Here is an 18,608-nt window from a genome sequence, read left to right as displayed (position 1 = left end):
GCCGGGAAGAGGTGCCCTCTTATGTAACTGTTCCCCCAGGGGCTTGTGTCCTGTGGGGCGATTTTGGTTCCCCGAACTGAGCAGGCTTTCCTTAGGAGCTCTTGTGCCGAAAGCATTCCCTTCCGCTGCCTCGCCAGCTGTCCCAACAGCCCTGCATAGGGTCTGGCGGTAAACCAGACCAAACCAAAAAAGTCATTCTTTTCCTACTTTCCCAGCCGCCTGCTCCGCAGGAATGTGAATGCATGTGAGAAAGTAGAACGGAAACTGTTTTCTTCTTTTTTTTTCCCTTGAACTTATTTTTTAGTTAAGCCTCTGTATTACCAACCTCTAGCCATTGTGTTGATTAGTTTCTGCAAGAACCATATCAAGATCTACCGGCAAAGAAGTTGAAAACCTTAATTTAGGGTTTTAGTTATATTGTTTGCATATTTTTATAGGACTCTTTGACACCTGTTGCCTAATTCTGCTCTTTCAGTATATTGTATAAAGTAGGAATACACTAATATTATCTGTACAGTGAGCTTCTCTTGGACATGGTAATCCTTTTTTGGTTTTGTTTCTCTTTTTTCAGATTCCTGGGTAGTTAGATTTTTTTTTTTTTTTTAATATTGTGAGCCTGTAATACATGATGTACTTCCATAGCATAGCTACTCTGGTCATAAAATGAAGTGTTGCTGGAAGTAGCTTTGTAATGTATTCCTGTCTTGTATTATAACCTACTGCTAGTCTAACCTCATCACTAATCCATTTAGAGAGCTAAACCAGAAGATGTTTGGGTTTTTTTAAAAACCTTGATGTGTCTTCTTAAACAGGTTCTGTTCAACGAGGAAGATGTGGCTGCACAAAGGTGCAGAATTGTGTGACAGGGTATGTCACCATGATTGCCCTGATTGCCCTTCTTGGTGGTGTCTCTCAACTTTTACTTCAGTGTTGCAGTTGGTCAGATCTGTGTCCTCGCTTGAGCTGAAGGATGATGTGGAGTTGTAACAATGAGGAATTTTTTTGAAGAAATGCCATGAGTATTTTTCTATTTAACTATTTTTTTTCTGGGCCAGGTGAAAACAATGGAGGATGACTTTGGGGCTTCTTCCACATCACCATTTCTCACTGAAAGCTTGGAGCTGGCGATGGAAGTGGAGCATGAGAACTCAAGGCCATCTTTCTTTTCTTGTGCTTTTGACAGCCAAAATGGAGGGAGAAGGTTCTCTGCAGAGTCTTATTTAGCAAGTGGGTCTCTTAAGAGGTATGGGATTTTTGTTGAATTACAAATATAAAAGCCTTCTAAGATGTTCTTTCCACTCATGTTTGGTGCTGACAGGTTTCCAAATCAGTTTGTTCTCCAGCTCTTCTGATCCTGAAATCAACTTGGTGATACCAAAGTGGGAAGTGCTGTTGTGTTGATAAACAGCTTTGAACGGTGCTGTAGATGCAGTTCTTAGCTTTCTGAACTTAAACTTTTAAGATACTGTAATGGACTTTTACAAGCCTGTTAAGATAATTCAAAACTGGCCTGTTGGGCAGTAGCATCTGAGATCACTTGAATTTCTGAAGAGGCTTCAGTGCTGCTTTTCCCAGTCATGTGGTCTAATAAATGCTGGCCATTTTTCTCTCTTTTCCACTCTGCCTGGCTTCCCCAAATTGCTGGGGCTGGCCCTAGTAGCTTTAAGACCATCTTTCTCAGAGCTTCACCCTTGCATGCATTCTGGATTTAAGATTCTGAGGTTGTAGGCATAGCAAATAAGTATTTTCTGTGAGATTTTAAAATGTCACTTTGGTTTAATTGTTGTCTAATTGTCTGTCATTCAGCTTAGTTTTCTGTGCTGTTTGCTCATTTTACAGGGGTTGTCTTGTTTTTCCTACAGAAGCCTAGTCTTTCTGTCTGTCCTCCACCAAGCTTTGTATTTTCTGTTGGTGCTTTTTTTTCCACAGTGTTTTCTGTAAAGGCTTAAGGGGGGGGTCCACTGCACCTCCTCCTTTCTCTGCCTTATCTATAATATTTTTTAGTTGCATCAGAACACATTCATTCAAATTGATGTCAAACAGATGATTGAGGGATCCTGTATCTGCATGAATATATCAGTAGAGGATTCCACATTGACAAAGAAGCATTTCACCTGAAATTGTTTCTGTTATTATAACTCACTGAGGAGCTTGTATGTAGACAGGTTTCTCAGTCACTATAGTTGTGATAACACTGTTCTTCCACTGTCTAGTTATGTATTGCAAAGTCCTGGAAAAGCCTCCATGTGAGGGACTCTTCTGTCATCGTTGCTTGGAACTGGAGTAACTGGATTTAGTTGCTAGAGGCTTCAAAGCAGGAAGTTCAGGAAGTTACCAAGTGAACTAAAGTGTTATGGGAGGTTGAGCCAATAGTTCAGCAGATTTTCTTTTTGCTCCTGAGAATGAAATTGGAAATAGTGCATAGTTCAAGCAGAATATGAATTTGATGTGTAATATAATGGAAACTAAGTGCTTGCCTATTATTTTTATTTTTAAAATAGAAATAACTTTTACATATTAGAGAATTGAGCTTCATCTGTGTGGGATTATTTTATAAAAGGCAGTGGGAAAACTCTAAAATAATTTACCATGCTGTTGTGCAGTTTCCAGCAATTTTTTTTTAGTGGTAATGAATTAATTAATGTTAATGCTAATTAATTAATTAATGTTAATGAAACATTTTTTTATTTGTACAGTTATGATGTTTTAACAACACAGGTGTCTGATTTTGCTCCACTTTGAGTAAAATGGTAATTCTGGTGTTATTTAATTTTCCTTTAGCAAGAGCAAAGTGTAATCATGGCCTAGTGTTAGCTCAAGTTATAGTGGCAAGGTCCCAGTTTGACCCTCATCTGTTCATCTGCCTAAAAGTGTGCTTTTAGCAGTGTGTTCAGTATAAATATTGTTAAATGTATGTAGAACAAATGAATGTTCTAGCATTAGTTACTAGGTATGTAGTGTGTCTTGAGACAGATCTCAAGCATACAGAGCAGTGTGTTATTTTACATAGCAGCCTCTTCTCTTCACAGTCTGTGTGTTATGTCTCAGCTCCTTTGTAAGTATGAAGATACATCAGGGGGGTAACCTGTTAATTTTTGTTTCCAAAATCTACTGTGACCTGTGACTGTATCCTGTTTTTATGCATTTAAAGCTAGGAGTTGTCATATTTCTATAGATCATATTACTTTAAAAGGTACAACTGTCTTTGAGACATCTGTGATGTACATGTTGCTGATATATTCAGAAAGTATTGGTGGTACATAAGTCAGCTGAAGTTATTGTACTCCATAGGTTTATTACTGGAAATATATGAATGTTATTGGCTTTATTTTGCAGGGTTTTGCTGAGACTAGATCCTTCTCCACATGACTATGAAGAGAATACAGTGGAATTGTTTGGCTTTCAGTGGGTTACTGAAATGGCATTAGTTGAATCCTGTGGATTTCTCTTTGGATTACTTGGGTACAATAATTTTGTATTTTATAAATAATCCACATCTGTAATTATACCTGCTGTAAGGTTGTTACAAACTTCACATTTAAAAGTAACATCATAAAAGACTGTGGGCTGTGCAATGCATCCAAAAATGATTAATGCTGTCTGTGTAATGCTCCAGTAAGTGATGGATAAGACACAGATGGAATTGCAGGAAGAAGTACATTGTGTCACGGATTCTTAATATTATGTGACTTATTATTAAGTTTCTAAGTAGTGTGATGCATATCTGAGGCATCACCAGATAAAAAAAAATTAAGTATAGTTATTACAACAGAGTGTTGGGGTTAATTTAGAAGGCTTTAGCTTCAGAATTATATGAATAGACTATATAAGATTTCCTTGAATGAGATTGTGCTACACATATAATTGAAGCTGTCTTTTGAAGATTTTTAGTCCTTTTTTTGTGCATAAAGGAAAGTGGAGGTTAAAAATCAAATACTATAAATGCTGGATGCAGTGCTTTCTTCAATTGTTTGGATTAGGGTAGCTTCAGCAATCTCTTCAGATACAGTTACTCAGTGTTTGACTAATTCAATGTAGATGCTTAATCTGGTCAATGCAAATACACAGATCACTGATAATCCTCTTTGCTACTGATAATCCTCAGGATGTACAGCACATACAGAGAGTGGATGGGAGAGGAGCTTTTGTATGATTTCACAAATATATGTGGTGTATTCCATCGTTCTTCTCATTGCAGGGGATTCTTCCATCCCTTTAGGGTATGACCAAGGGCATGATGTGCAACATGATTAATAGGGTCTGGCTTATTGGAACATGATGACATACATGACTGGAAGTGTATTAAAAACACTATTATTTAACTTTGCTTGTTTGATGCAAGCTTTGACCCTACTGTGTTTAAAAAAAAAACCCAAAATGATAAAGTGGGAGATAGGAGTATAATTTAGTTAAAAGTTGCAGTATTTAGTCTGATTTTTTTAACTGTTCATTAGCATAAATTGCTGGACAGTGACGCAGGAATGTTGAATTAGATGGCTATTTTTAACGTTTTTTTCCTGTAATGTAAATTGCTCTGTAATTGTAATAGAGATGAACATAAGGCATAATGTGGTTTTTTTAAGTTATTCCAGCTGTACATTCTTTAAAACCTACTGACCTGGTAGGAATAATAGATTTCAGCTAACTCTTGGCCAAGTGTTTGGTTGCTAAGTTGTCTTTTGGTGTGACAAGCCCTTCTGCAAAGGGAGATGTCTCTGCAAAGACATTCAGTTTATTTGTTCAGTCATAAAATGGAACAGTTTCATTTATGGAGCAGTTGACAACTGAAAGTAGAAAAACTCCTTTTTCCACTGTGGAAATTGAATATGTTAAGTACAAATTACAATAGTTTTTTAGGGTAGGGTGGCTGTAAATAGTTAAATTAATGAAGTACAGTTAATATCTATGTTTAAATATATGCTTACAGAAAGCTAGTCTCTTTTAATTCTGAGATTATACTTAATATTGTAATTTAAAATTATTTGCAATTTTAAAATATTGTAATAAATAATAGTATGCTGCAGAACTGCAAGTTAAAGTAGTAACTGCATAGTAAAAATTTTACTTATGGGCTTTCATGTGATAGAAGTGTGAGTCAAAGTGAAGGAGACTATATAACCGTTTAAGTGGGTATATTAAGATAATATATCTGTGATTAAAAAACAGAAGTACCAGTTTATCTGTCAGAATGTGTATTTGCAAATCAAATGATTTAATGATTAACAGCCATGAGGATCAATCCTTAAGGTACAAATGCAATTTGAAGCTAAAATGATTTATTTAAATGATGGTTTTTTTGTTATGTTTCTTGTGCCCAGTTTGTGCTCTAATTTTATCAGCTCACTGTGTTCTGTCTTTGTCAATTCACTGGAGAGTATTTTTCTTTTTTTTTTTCCTGTCACTCCTTTCTCGTACCTTCCTTCTCTAAACACCAGTCTCAACAGCCCTCTTGCATAAAGCCCTCCTGCTTCAGACTTCCTTTCTTTTTACATGGTTGAAATCCTTGAAAAATCCAGGCAGAAATTCAACTTTGATTTCAAAACAGACAAAAAACTCGACAACCCACCTAAACGATGGAAGGGTAGCTGACATGGCTTTATCCAAGAAAACAAGATAGAGTGAAGGGAGATCATTTTACTGTCTGTATGCACTTCTGTATGCAAGTTACAACCTGTAGTTTTGTCTTTTAGATGCTTCTTGTGTCTTTTAAATGCTTCCTAGTTTTCAGGGTTTTTTTCATACGAACATTTGATTTATGTTAGATCCAAGTAGCCTATTTTAGAATCCTTCAGTAGTTATTGCTTTGACTGTATAAGAAATGAGGCAGAGAGCTCTGTCTTCAATTTATGCAGCATTTTCTTTCAAAAGTCTGTCTGACAGTTGTGCTTTTCATATATTCAGTTTTGTACTGCTTTATCTCTGAAGAGATTCTACTGGAAGACCACTTGCAAATAACAGTTGTTACAGAGTATGGCCAAGTATTTACCTATGTTAGAGCTTTTTTTAAAAATATTCATTTGCAGTGGTGCTGGGATTCTTTAAAAGTGTTCTCTTTCCTCTCCAAAACTGAGCTTTAACTTTTCTAAAGACACCTCCTTTTACTCTACTCTTTTTGTTGCTGTTTATGCTTTTTGCTGGAGTTAAGGAGCTGACCATCCTAAGCAGGAAGCAGGAGAAGCTGGAGACAGGATGTACTAATGCACATTCACAAGTGGATTAATTTAATGTGTACTGAGTGTATGCCATGAGGGCTAACTTTTAGGTTTATTCTGTGGTCAAATATGAACCTGAATTATGCTTGTGGTAAATTCACTTGCAGGGAATGGCTTTTGGGTTTTTCTTTTTCTGTATTGTTGTTTTTTGCCTTCCCCAGTATTCAGCCAATCGTTTGGGGATTTTTTTTACTGTGTTTAATGGCTTATAAACATGCACAAAGTCTATTCAATGTTATCCCTTAACACTTGGATGTGTCCATTGCCTTTCACTACAACTGTTTTCTAAGTTACATTTCCATAAGCAGAGTTACAAAGCAAGAAACAGCTCTTACCTTTCTCTGTTCTATTTTATGCTTACTAAAGTGGTGTTGAACAACTGTTACCTATATAAATACCATAAATCTTTGTATTCCTTTAATTAGGCAACAGATAGACAGACTGGAAAACCTAGTACAAATGAGTTCACCTGATTTTGGTAAGTTTTACGAATTTAATTTGACATTGCAATAGGCAACTGACTGCCTTTCATTAAAGAAGGAAATTCTCACAGATCATGCTTGTGCTTTGACTCTTGACCAGGGGACTTCGGAGTGTGCCTCAGAACAGCTCCTTTATAAGCAGCATAAAACTGCAGTTAGGGTAGAAATATAGACAACCAAGTGAGGTAAAATATTAGGGAAATAGATAGTGGAAATGCTGGGAGTCAGTTTGAAACCAGATTTGCCTGTAATGGTAGATGGACAGAGCAATCCTTAATGGGGCATTTTGCATTAATTTGATTTAAGGTGTCACCCCTAGAGCAGAATTTGGCAAAACTATTAACTCTTTTTAATTAAACCGGAAAATTTCATTGATCATCCTAACAATTATTTTAGTTACAAAGGTAGTGGCTTGGATCTTTTTTCAATGTTTCATTGGCTTACATTTAAACTATTTAGATTTGCTTAGTTTTGAGTTATTTACAAAATTAGTTTATCTTTGCAGTGGGATCGATAAAACGGGATCACTACAAAATGCTTTCTTTCAATTAAATACTGAGGCATGAGAAGCAGCATGTTTCTGAAGGATTATTGCAGCCTTGGGCTTATTGTTGAAGGCTGAATTACTTAGCAAGTTGAGAAGTTCAGTAATTACTCAGAAGTAAACTGTCTATAGTGTCTTCTCATTACAGATAACATGCTAGTGTTCTCTGAGTGAATATTTTTACACATTACTATTTTTTTTAATATTGTGATGTTCTGCCATTTAAATGATGTGAATTTATTATCAAGCTTCTTTTGTATACGGTTCATCATCAAAAACTGTTTTGTAGGTTTCAACTACAGAACTGTATGTTTCAACATCAAGAAACTGTTCTGTAGGTTTATTTTTTTTTTCACTTAAATTTAAGCACCTGCTTGGTTGCCTTCTTTTCTTTGTATCCCATTCTTCCACTTGCCAATTAAGCTAGTAAAGTTAAGAACTTGAATTTTGTGCTTTGCACCAGGCTTTCTTTCTGAATCAGAAGCAAATGACTGATTCAGCTGGGACTCAGTTCCTTCTTTATAGAAGTGAGCTAGCAGTAGAAGGGTGTCATGAGGACTGAAGTATTTAAAATGGTCAGCAGAGTGATATTAGTTATTATTGATATTTTGAATAAATGTGCTGTCGCCACTGTTTAAAACCCCATTTAAGAGTTTCAGCTCAGTAAATCTATGTTGTACTGTATGTTTATATAGATATCAATATTATACATTAAATTTCGTTTCCTGTTAGTCTTTGGAGACTTTGTACTGAGAACTGTGTAATGTAGAAAGCATGTGAAAATACTGTAATATAAAATTTTACTTAAACAGAACTTCTGAGAATTTAGGATACAGTATTTGTTATTTGTACAAATCAGTAGTAATATCTATAAATAATTACTTTAAGAGGATCAATTTACTCTATTCTAAATTTATGGTTCATTACCATGGCAGATAATATGGCTTCTGGTGTGGTGCAGGTAGGCTGTACACTGGAATATTCTGGTGCATGTACCAGTTGATTTGCTTTGCCCACTGAGTGTTGTTGCTCAAAAGATGTTGAGATAGGCTTGTATGCATGGAGCATTATTTTTGGGGTCTGTAATTAGTGTCATATATGAACTTTCAGGTTAATTGGAGGAGATGGGGGAAAGCAAAAGGGAGAGTGAGAGCAAGATCAAAAAATGGGAAGACTCCCCAGTGGTCAGCTGGGGAGAGGAGCAAGGAGAACTCTTTCCCTGGCTGTGCAGTCCACTGTAGTAGGCGACCAAGAGTTTTTGCCATGCATCTCCTCTAGGGTGATGCACTTTCATTTGGTCCTGTTCAAGGTCCTCATTTGATGTTTGCTTTGAAGAAGTGGCAATAACTTCCAGTCAATCTCTGCTGTAATGGGGGTGTTTCAGCTTGCAGGTGCAAGGTGAAGATGGTAACACCATAAGAACAACAGCTTCAGAGAACAAAGGAGGGGAGACATACAGCCAGAATAATTGCCTGAAAACATACAGAGCTGCAAGTGAAAGGCAGGATTGGGAATTGATGCTCTTAGCATTATACACCTGAAGGTTCTGTGCAACAGTGATGCTTCCAAGGAAAAGTTACAAAGCGTATTTACAAATAAGTTCACCTTATTGAATTTATTTGTACCTTATTATTGAACCTTATCACAGTTTAAGTCTGTCAAGAGAAAAGGGCGCTGATAAAGTGTTTTACCCATATCTTTACTGAAGGTGTCTTGGAAGCAGTCAGGAAGCAGGGCAGTAGGGCTGGATGATTTCTTCTAGCACTGAGAGTGCTTACCCTCACTTTTCCTGAGTGTCTTCTTTTCTGTCTGTATCGGGATATGTGATAAGACAAAGAATGGATCTCTCTGACAAGATGACATTTAGAAGTGGGTGTTTACCATCAGTTAGCTCCCAGCTTGTCCTCAGAGGATGCCTTTCCAGTGGTCTGGTCCAATTACTGTGGAGAATGCAAATGTTAAACAAGTCATGGTGTGCTTGTCATCTGCTTTAAGCTGCTGGTCTTTTTTACTTCAGGTCAAGCTGCACACTTGCACTCTGAAGCAGAGAGCATCAGGCATCAATGTCTTAAGTTTTTGCATTATGTGAAAGTTTTCATCTTCAGGTGAGATTTACACACATTTTGCTAAATTGGGTACTGAGCTTTGTGTAGCTGCTACTTACCTGTTTTCTGATTGTGTGTATTGTATTTTTCTGTACATTCAGGTATTTGGAACCCCCTAAGATGGAAAATGATGGAGTGCTACGTCCTTATGAAGAACTAGAAGCTCAGTTACCGTCAGTGTTGGTGGAAGAGCTTCATGCTTTGACCATGCATGTTGGTCGCCTTTGTGAACTTCCTAGTAATGTCCTGGCAGCATTTACTATTCAAAATCAGGCAAAGGTTGGTGTCTTTTTATAATTTTATTTTTTTATGTGGCATTATATATTCAATTTGAAAAAGTTTCGCTTAATATAGGTTAATCTTTTTGGTTTTTTTTTTTTTTTTCTTTCTTTATTAAGTGCCATCCTGTACTTAGTAAACACAACAGAAGAGATCTGGATTTTCTGTTGTTGTTTTATTTATCTATTTTTATTCTATTTTTGTTCTGTAGCTTTAGAATTCTTCCTAAAGTATACAAATGATAGTACCAATTACAGGTAGATAAGTAGGCTTGAATTAGCATAGCTTGTATAAAAATTCCTTGGTGTTTGTCTGTAGTAATGTTTAAAATTTCTGAGCATCCCAGTAGGAGGGGCATTTCTTTAAAAATACATTCTGAAATCTGACTCAGAATGGGAAAAGATTTTTTAGAAAAGAAAAGTGCAGATACGGAAGGAGGCATGGCAGCATTAAATACTACTGAAGTATACACCATTAGGATTTGTGCATACACACAGCTAATGCTTTCAAGTCTTTTATAAAGACAGAAAAGGAATTTTAGGCTTATGTTGTATAAACTAGTATCTGGAGAGGAATGATCTGCTGAGAAGCAGCATTTTGGACCTTTATTTAGCTTGTCAGTAGTGGTTGAGCTGATTAAAAACAGTAATTTCAAGTAAACTTTAAGGAAGAGAATGCTAAAATTTTGGAGTTATTTTAAGAGCTCACTTTAGCAACTTTTGTGCTACATAATGCTTCTCTGTAAAGAAAAGGTTAACTAAGGGTGTTGTAATTTGTCAAGCTTGAACCAAAACTTCATAAACAGCCTCTTAGAGACACAATTGTAATGAAACTTTTTGGTTTTTTTCTTGAACTGAATGGCATGTTTGTATGTTACATTGTATTTGATCATAGATATTCATAATGGTCATTGCAGTCCATCTTAGAATGTCAAGCCCAACCATTACTTCAGCACCTCCACATTCTCCACTAAACCATGTCCCCAAATGCCACATCCGCATGTTTTTGAACACTTCCAGGAATAGTGATTCCAGCACTAAACCTGGGCAGCTTGTTCCAAAGCCTGACTACCCTGTCTTAGCACAGCATCCAGAATTCACTAAAGAAATGTTAAATATAAGTAAATGTATTTCTGATCACAGGTCTTTCCTCCATCATGGCACTTACTACATCTCCATTTGGATATTAACTGGCTAGTATTAGAAATTCTTCATGTACTAGGTGAAAAACTGAAAAGTAAGTATGCAGGCCTTTTTCTTGAACTTATTCTTTTACATATGACTTACCTAATTTTCCCATCTTGATTTGTCCACAATCAAAACTACTTTTGTTAGTTTTTAAGCATAGTTGTCTGTGTTTAATGTGGTAAACTCAGATATGGTAAAGGTAGGTTCTTTATTAATCATGGTGCAGCTCAAATTAAATAAAATTGTATTAGGAAATTGCTCTGTCAAAGATCACAGATTTCATACTCAACTGATGCAGCATAATAAATATTTATTAACAATGCACTTCCTGACATCACAAATGAAAATGCATTTACAGATATGCAGAATGCATAACAATGAATAGCAATTTGATGACGACAATGTAGGAGAAGTGTCCAGGCATGGACCAGAACAAAGATCCTTGGAGGAATTTGTATTGCTAACCATGTGTGACTCTAAGAAAATATTGGGCAAAAGAAGAAGCCTCAATCAGGGGAGCTTATAAAAGTACAGAAAGAAAAGGGCAAGGCAGTATCTTTTAAAAAAAAATTTATAAGGCTTTAAAAGGGCAAAAAGTAAGTTGATAAGAGTAAGCTATTCATAGAAGTTAGATTAAAAAGGTCATAGAATGCAATCGAAAAACTCAATTTCAGAGTAGTTCAGTTTGCTGAAGAATTGTTAAAATAGAGGAAAGAACTTTATTTGCTTTGTGAGGCTTATATCTGTTTTCCATGTCCATTCTACCAAAATAAATTGCAAAAGTGTGTTTTCTTTTACATTTGGTGTGTCACTGCAACCATACCTTCTCTCACACCACCTGATTATGAGTTGTGAATATATATAAATTCCATATAGGAATTGCAACAGTTGAAGTATTGTTGAGGTATAGAAAGAAGGTGCTGTATGCTTACCCTAGTAACTGGTGTTGAATGTGAACTCTTGGATTAGCTTTTGCCTGCTCAGAGTGCTGTCACAACACAGCCTTGCTCCCATTAACACATTCTCTCTGTTTCTACGTTGCTGTATAGTGTGTAGGTTGGCTTTTTGTTCCATAATTCTAAGTTTCTTTTATGATCCATTTTGGGATAGTGTGTTTGCCTTTTTTAGAGCATTTTGGAGAAAGGATAGTGAAACTGTTGGAGGCGATTTATTTTCCAGAATTCAGTATTTATTTCTAGTTAATGTTCTGAGTTATAATGCAGTCGTCTATCTTTGTAAGAGAAAGCTTGTGATTTTTAATAACAAAATTTACCAGTCAAGACAGTCATGCTCACTTCATGACTCTCTGCATACATGTTGTATTCTTATGTGCTTAGAATTTTCTAGGTTTTTATCTCATTCTGTAAAGTGTTCTGAGTGGAAACTTCACACTGCTGAGACCAGTGGCAGGATAGTGGATTCAGGGCTTCACCTTATATTTCCAGGAATGAAATACAGGCTCATTCTACGTATTGTCTGCTCCACTGATGTCAAGGGAGATGTACTGTTGAAAAGCTTGTGGGATAAGATCTTACAGCCTCTTAACTTCAACATTTTATCTGTTAATGCCTACAAATGCTCAAGTTGGAACGTGATCATGCCAGCTTTCTACATCAACACATCCAAAGGAAAGTGTTAGACCTCTCCAGAATTGTTTGTCATCAACTTGCATATCTGCAAAACATGTCATGATTCCAGAACATGCGCACTGCCATGTGACAAAGAGGAACTTGCAGATAAATAAATCTTTATTCCTCTGCAAAATCTGTGCCAATAAAAGGCCGTAAAGTGCCAAGATTTTTTACTGTCAACCTGAATAATAACAGATTTCAGTGCAATGATGAAGGAGATTAGCTTGAATTTAGGATGAGCTTTCTCGCATGAATTTATAAATTAAAATTACATACAGGTCAACAAGCCAATTCTAAAATATATATATATCTAATATATATAAATATATATCCTGTCTGCTTTATATTGCTAGAACCAAACCTGGAACTAAACAATTATACTTTTCTTTTGTATTTTAGGACAAGTTGTATATGCTAACCATTTCATTAATCTAACTGGAGAAAATCTAACCAATATCAGTTTATTTGAAAAACACTCTGGAAATCTCATATCTGATTTAATAAGGTTGGCCATCAACAAATATACAAAGGTAACTCTTTTTTCTTATACAGGCCATGGGGAGTTAGATGCTTTTACTGGGAACCATATGAATTGCACTAGTGCATAGATGACTTCTTAGTGCTTAGTTGTAAATGTTACGAATGGCTTTGTATTTCCATGTTTTAAAGAGTGTTATTTGTTAGGAGCTCAAATTGTGTTATATTTATTCATGACCATCTGGCAGTTGAATGAGACAGTAATATTGAAATGCACTGTGTACAGAGCAGAAGTGAGTGCCACATTTTCTAAGTTCAGTGTTCCAGGTTTAATGCCAAACATGGCACAGTCTAAAAGGTTTAGATAAATGCAAAAAAAAAAGTCTTTTTAAACTCTCTGAACAGGAACAAAAAAGAGGATGACTCTAATCCTGGCAGTAAGCTAACTGGACACTTAGAGAATGTCATATTACAGTTTATTGTTGCAGTGTGCCTATTTTCACCACCTCATCTTTCTGTTACAGCACTTCTGCATTTGTCATGGGAAAACTTTTCTGTGTCTTCTCTTTTCCTTTTACTTTCCTTCTGTAGCTGCAGTATTTTTCTTTCTTGTTTTGAGCACCCCAGAGCTAGAAAGTTGTAATAGCTCCATATAGCAGCCAGTAAAAGAGCTCTGTAATCTTTGTGTCATTGTGAAACCTGCTTTAGATGGACATGTGTGATCCATGAATGCAGGACTGAACTCTGAGGAAAAAATAGCAGTGACCACTGTATAATTTATGTTTTCCTAGTACAAAAGCATAAGAAATAAGAGTCCCTCTTCTTCGTGTTACTTTTGAGGCTTGGGGAAAATGGCTGTACTAGCCCTTGATAACTGTTCTTTTAAAATACCTTCCTGTATAAAACTGTTACCTTTTAAAATCAGTTTAGATATAATAAATTCAGATAATACTGCAACCTTCTCCCCTGACAAAAGGCAAATAGATGAGAATAATATTTTATTACAGAAAATTCAAGTAGTATCTATCTGTTGAACACAGTGCTTGATGGTAGGCTTGGAAATGTCAGATGATAAAATGACAGATTCTACATACTTTCACAGAGCCATGTTACAAAGAGACAAGATTGTTTTGCAACTGCTTTTTCTTAAGCTTTCTCTAGGCTTGGGCCACACTGCTTGAATTAGTTCTATTTGAGATTGATTTTTGAAATGAAGCTTGTGCTTGAGGTGGTGGCTCCTACAGTATGCAACCTTTCTGTCATCCCATAATGGAAATAGCGTTCCTCAAAATTGTTGAAAATGCAACTAATACCCCTAGTAGGTGGCACCATCAGCTCATCACTAAAACATGTCCTTGGGCTATTGGCTGAGAACATTCATGAGTGCAGTTCTTAACATTTGTGGCTATCCTTGGAAGGAGGGACATAAACTAGTGTTCCAGACTCATATTTTCAGATTGGTTTCCTGGGCAGCTCTGATATCAAGGTGCTTGATTTGGATCATGTACTGACTCCAGTGTGCTCTGAGACATGTCTGGCAAAGAAGTATATATCCATGGATATCTTTCTTCTGTCTCTAGCAGCCACACCTCTGGCACCAGAACTGTATTGTCCCAACAGCGCCACAATTTGGGGCTTTAAACATTCTGCCCAAGATACCGAAACGAGGATGTTGTGAGAGGAAATGCAGAGTATCTCTGAAGAAAGCAGTATTATGGCTATCCTTAGTCTAAGCTCTATCTGTATGGTGTCTTGCTTTGATACTACCACCCAGACTCTATCCTGAACAGATGTGCACATTTTCTGCAGGACAGATCCTGCAGTCTTGGAGAATAGCCCAGTAACAGATGGAAACAGTAGATGAAGAAACCTTGCTGCAACAACTGGTAGTCCACATAGAAAGCGGACTCTGAAATGAAACTCATTTCCAAGATAGATAGTTTCTCTGCCTAATACTTCTATAAAAACTTCCAGTGTTGCAGTGCATCTGTAATAAGTAGACTGCTCGTTTCCAGCGGATCTGTTTTGCTCTTTGGTGGTGAGTCATAACCATAGGTATTTTTGAGGCACTTCAGTTTTGGAAAGTTTATAGTTAAATAGTGAATTTTCTCAAGAGACTTTAGTGGCCATACTGTTTATTCTCAAGATAATATTTACATAGAATTAGTTTAGGTTGTTGAGAAATTCCTGTAATGTGTCTTTAACTAAAAGTGTGAGGAAAGAGAAATACTGAGAGTATATGTGGAAAGTGAATAAAGCATTATTTAAAATAGATCAGGTCTACCATGTGAATGTCATAGGATAAAGAGGATTCTTGAGAGAGAAAAAAGCCAAGTTGTTTCACTTTTATGTATGAATGTAAGTTCATATTTATAATTATTTTAACCTGATTTGGAGCTGTATGAAACTGTAGTTGTAAACATATTCTAAAGGTGGATAATAAATGAGGAGTTTGCATCCTAATAGAATATTATACAGATTTGAAATTTTTGGCGATATACTTGTTGTTCTAACTGTGAAAGTGTAGGTTTTTAGTCATTCACTCCCACTTCTATAATGTCTCACACAGCCACTGCTGTCACTTGCATTTCATGTTTTGATTTAATTTTTAATTTGCACTATTAGGTTTCCAAATTCAGAAATTTTTTTAGAATAATATATTTGAGAATATCTGTATGTGAATGGATTAGAAAAAACATTAGGATATAAAAATTCAGGCTCCACCTCATCATATGGATGGCTAGGAGTTAGTTGGCTAAACTAGTCACCTGAGGTACTTTTTGCCATGGAAGGACAACAACTGTTCTGCAGTGAGATTCCTTAATCTCTCTAGGTACCTATTCCCCTTTGTTTTAGAGAGGTGTAGGTTGATTATTCAAACTAGGACTACTCTTTGTTTAGGAATAAAATGAGTATAAGTTGCTTTGTTTTTCCTCTTTTCTTTCTACATTTCTGCCATTGTGTCCTTGCTTGAAGGTAAAAAGTGCTGAACTGAGCTATATAAGCAAAGCTTTTCTCATGGTTTTTTGCCACCTCTGCATACTGTTCAGTGGGTTCATGTGTCTAAGGATAGAGTAAGTGAAGTTTTATCTATAGTATGATTATTTCAAATACAGATCTGGTAGCATACAGGGTTTTTTATGTATTTAGCACTTCCTTTTGCTGTTTTGTTTTGTTTCACAATTGAGAGAATGTAAAATTGAAAGATGAATCACAAAAAAACTATTTTGCATTTGAAATGCATCAGTCTGAGTGAATTTTGTTAAATATGGAATAGTAATCAAGTAATGTACATGACTTGAAATATGCTGTTTTCTGCATATTAAAAGAATGCCTTGCAGTAAATTTACCGAAAAGCAGATTTTGTGAAATGTTGTGGGAACATTAACATCCTCATCATGCCAACAACAACATATTCTACTAGCATTATGCCTAGTCATTAAGGATTTTTCAGTTAAAAATAACAATAATAGCTGCTAAATAATTTGAAATCTTTTTCTTCTGAAGAACATCAAGAAAATGTAATCAATCATTTTCTTTTCCCTACTATCAGACAATGAATTAGTATTTATTGTAACTTCTTTTCATTTACGAAATGGAATGCCATTTTTATGTGATTATATAATGTCTGGGAGTGGATCAGAAGAAACTAGGAAATAACACAACCTATAATTTACGTAGAATTAGGAAAGACTCTATGTTGTATGAGAGAGATATTTGGGATGTTAGTGAAATAATGCACCTTTGAATGTGTAATTGTAACTATATTATTAACCTGAAAAAAAAAAACCCTCAAACCAAACAGCCAAGACAAGAAGAAATATTGATATATAAAACACCATCTCAAAAATAACCACTTCTGTGAATAATTTTATTCTATATTCTCCTTCAGGTGCGACCTTCTGAGGCTCTTACCAGTAGCCATTATTCCTGTACCTGCATTAAAGAACTATGGATTCTACTTATTCAAATGCTGGACCACAGAAATAAAGGGTCTAATACAGAGGTAAAGGAAGAATACTGCTGCATGTGCAGTACAGTCATCAGATGTTCCCATATGGCCATGAATGCACAGATCTGGTGGTAGAGCTGAACTCATATTTGCTCAGGAGAACTGCATGCTGACTGTGATGCCTTGGGTTATGACCTAGGGCATTGATAAGGAGCACTCCTAGTGCTAAAGAAAGCAAAGCAGAGGAATATATTGTCAAAGTTCTGTTCTTTTTATGGAAGAGCAAAATACAAAAAGTCATGTTTACCCTTTTTTCAAGAAATTTATTTGCAGTTTCTGTGATATGTCACGCAATGAGTCATCTCCAGTCATTAGAAAAAACATGGGTAGCCAGAACAATGATCCAGCTAGCTCATGTTTCTGTCTTTGTTACCAGAACCCAGCTAAGGTGGACGAAATAACATGCCAGAGAGCTTCCTTAAAAGTAGGAAAGATAGGCACAGGCTATAAGAAGTACGTTGTGATATAGGCAAGGGTCTGAGCCAATGAGAATTAATCAGTTTGTCAGTGCTGGAACAGACTGTGACAAAACAGGGAACTAAAATCTCTGTTTGCTGTCTTTCAGATTGATTCTCTACCATCTACTGTATTCCTCTTGGTTAGGATAGTCTGGCACGAGAAGTTTTTCAGAAATATGTTATAACAATTCTTCATAAAGACCTCTAATCTTTCTTTTGTGAGTGTTGGGGCACCATCCTGTCTGCATGTCATCAATCCATCAGCTTGTAGTTTTGCCTGTGAAGTATTTTGCACTGGTGACCCAAGCTTGTCCTTTCACAATGCTTTCTACTGACATTTGAGAGAGGACTTTCTAAGGTAGCCTTGAGTTTTCTGTGGTAGTACTCACAACTGCTTTTTGTTATTTTCTTTAAATGACTGTCATCTTGCTTGTTCTCTGTAAAAGCAAAATAATCAATAGGATAGTGTTGTAGAGAAAATTAACATAGGTTTTGTTGTTGAAGACAGTTCAAATTACCCTTTGCATTTTCTAGTGTTTCTGGAGCTTGGTGAACACAACCCTAAAGAATATCTTTGAACAGCCAAGTACTTCTGAAAGTGTGTCTGGGTTTGACACAGTTCAATGTAAAGACCCATTGAGTTTTAGCTGGTGGATGATGAGTCATCTGGCACCACTCTACCAGTTTGACCGTAATGGAAATCTAGATGAAAAGGTGGGTATGCTTTTTTCTAAATACCTAAGAGTTATTATAATTGATTTTGATCTCTTTGGTTATTTTTGTTGACAGAAAACAATTCACTTTGTAACGCAGGAATTTTCATACTCCTTAAAAAAAGTTGTTTTTAGGTTGGAAGTGTTAAGATGTGCTTTGTACAAGTCAGTAAATGTTCCAGGAGTCCCAGACATATTCATGTTACATACCAGATATTCAGTAGAGAACTGTGTGAAGGAAACTTGAAATATCCCAACTAGTCAGTAGCACATAAACTTAATGACGTAGCATATATTTTAAGATTATCTGCCTGCAGCATAAATACTTCAGTGGATTTGTTGTTTTAGGAATTGAGCACATGAGTTTGTGGTTTATGAAGTATAAAGTATTATGAAGTATTACGCTGACTGCGTAATTATTAATGCCACTTATTTTTCTAAAGTGATAGCTCTGCTCTGGATAAATTTCAATCTGTCTAGTTGCATTACCTTTGCATCACAGCCATAA

General features: G+C 36.0%; 1 protein-coding gene across 1 annotated transcript in view; it reads left to right on the top strand.

Annotated features, from left to right (window-relative positions):
• Positions 1 to 1,064: 1,064 nt before the first annotated feature.
• Positions 1,065 to 18,608, top strand: part of MMS22L (MMS22 like, DNA repair protein) — a gene marked incomplete at both ends in the record, with an annotated part of 87,215 nt that continues 69,671 nt past the window's right edge. The window contains 9 exons of the mRNA XM_084202840.1: positions 1,065 to 1,243; positions 3,337 to 3,462; positions 6,638 to 6,690; positions 9,256 to 9,343; positions 9,445 to 9,622; positions 10,765 to 10,858; positions 12,840 to 12,970; positions 16,810 to 16,923; positions 17,922 to 18,101. Of these exons, the coding sequence (XP_084058966.1) occupies positions 1,065 to 1,243; positions 3,337 to 3,462; positions 6,638 to 6,690; positions 9,256 to 9,343; positions 9,445 to 9,622; positions 10,765 to 10,858; positions 12,840 to 12,970; positions 16,810 to 16,923; positions 17,922 to 18,101 (1,143 nt within the window). The remainder of the gene's footprint in view (positions 1,244 to 3,336; positions 3,463 to 6,637; positions 6,691 to 9,255; positions 9,344 to 9,444; positions 9,623 to 10,764; positions 10,859 to 12,839; positions 12,971 to 16,809; positions 16,924 to 17,921; positions 18,102 to 18,608) is intronic.

This window comes from Fringilla coelebs (assembly GCF_963513975.1).
Source record: "Fringilla coelebs genome assembly, chromosome: 3".
Taxonomy (NCBI): domain Eukaryota; kingdom Metazoa; phylum Chordata; class Aves; order Passeriformes; family Fringillidae; genus Fringilla; species Fringilla coelebs.
This window is presented reverse-complemented; position numbering and strand designations above follow the sequence as displayed.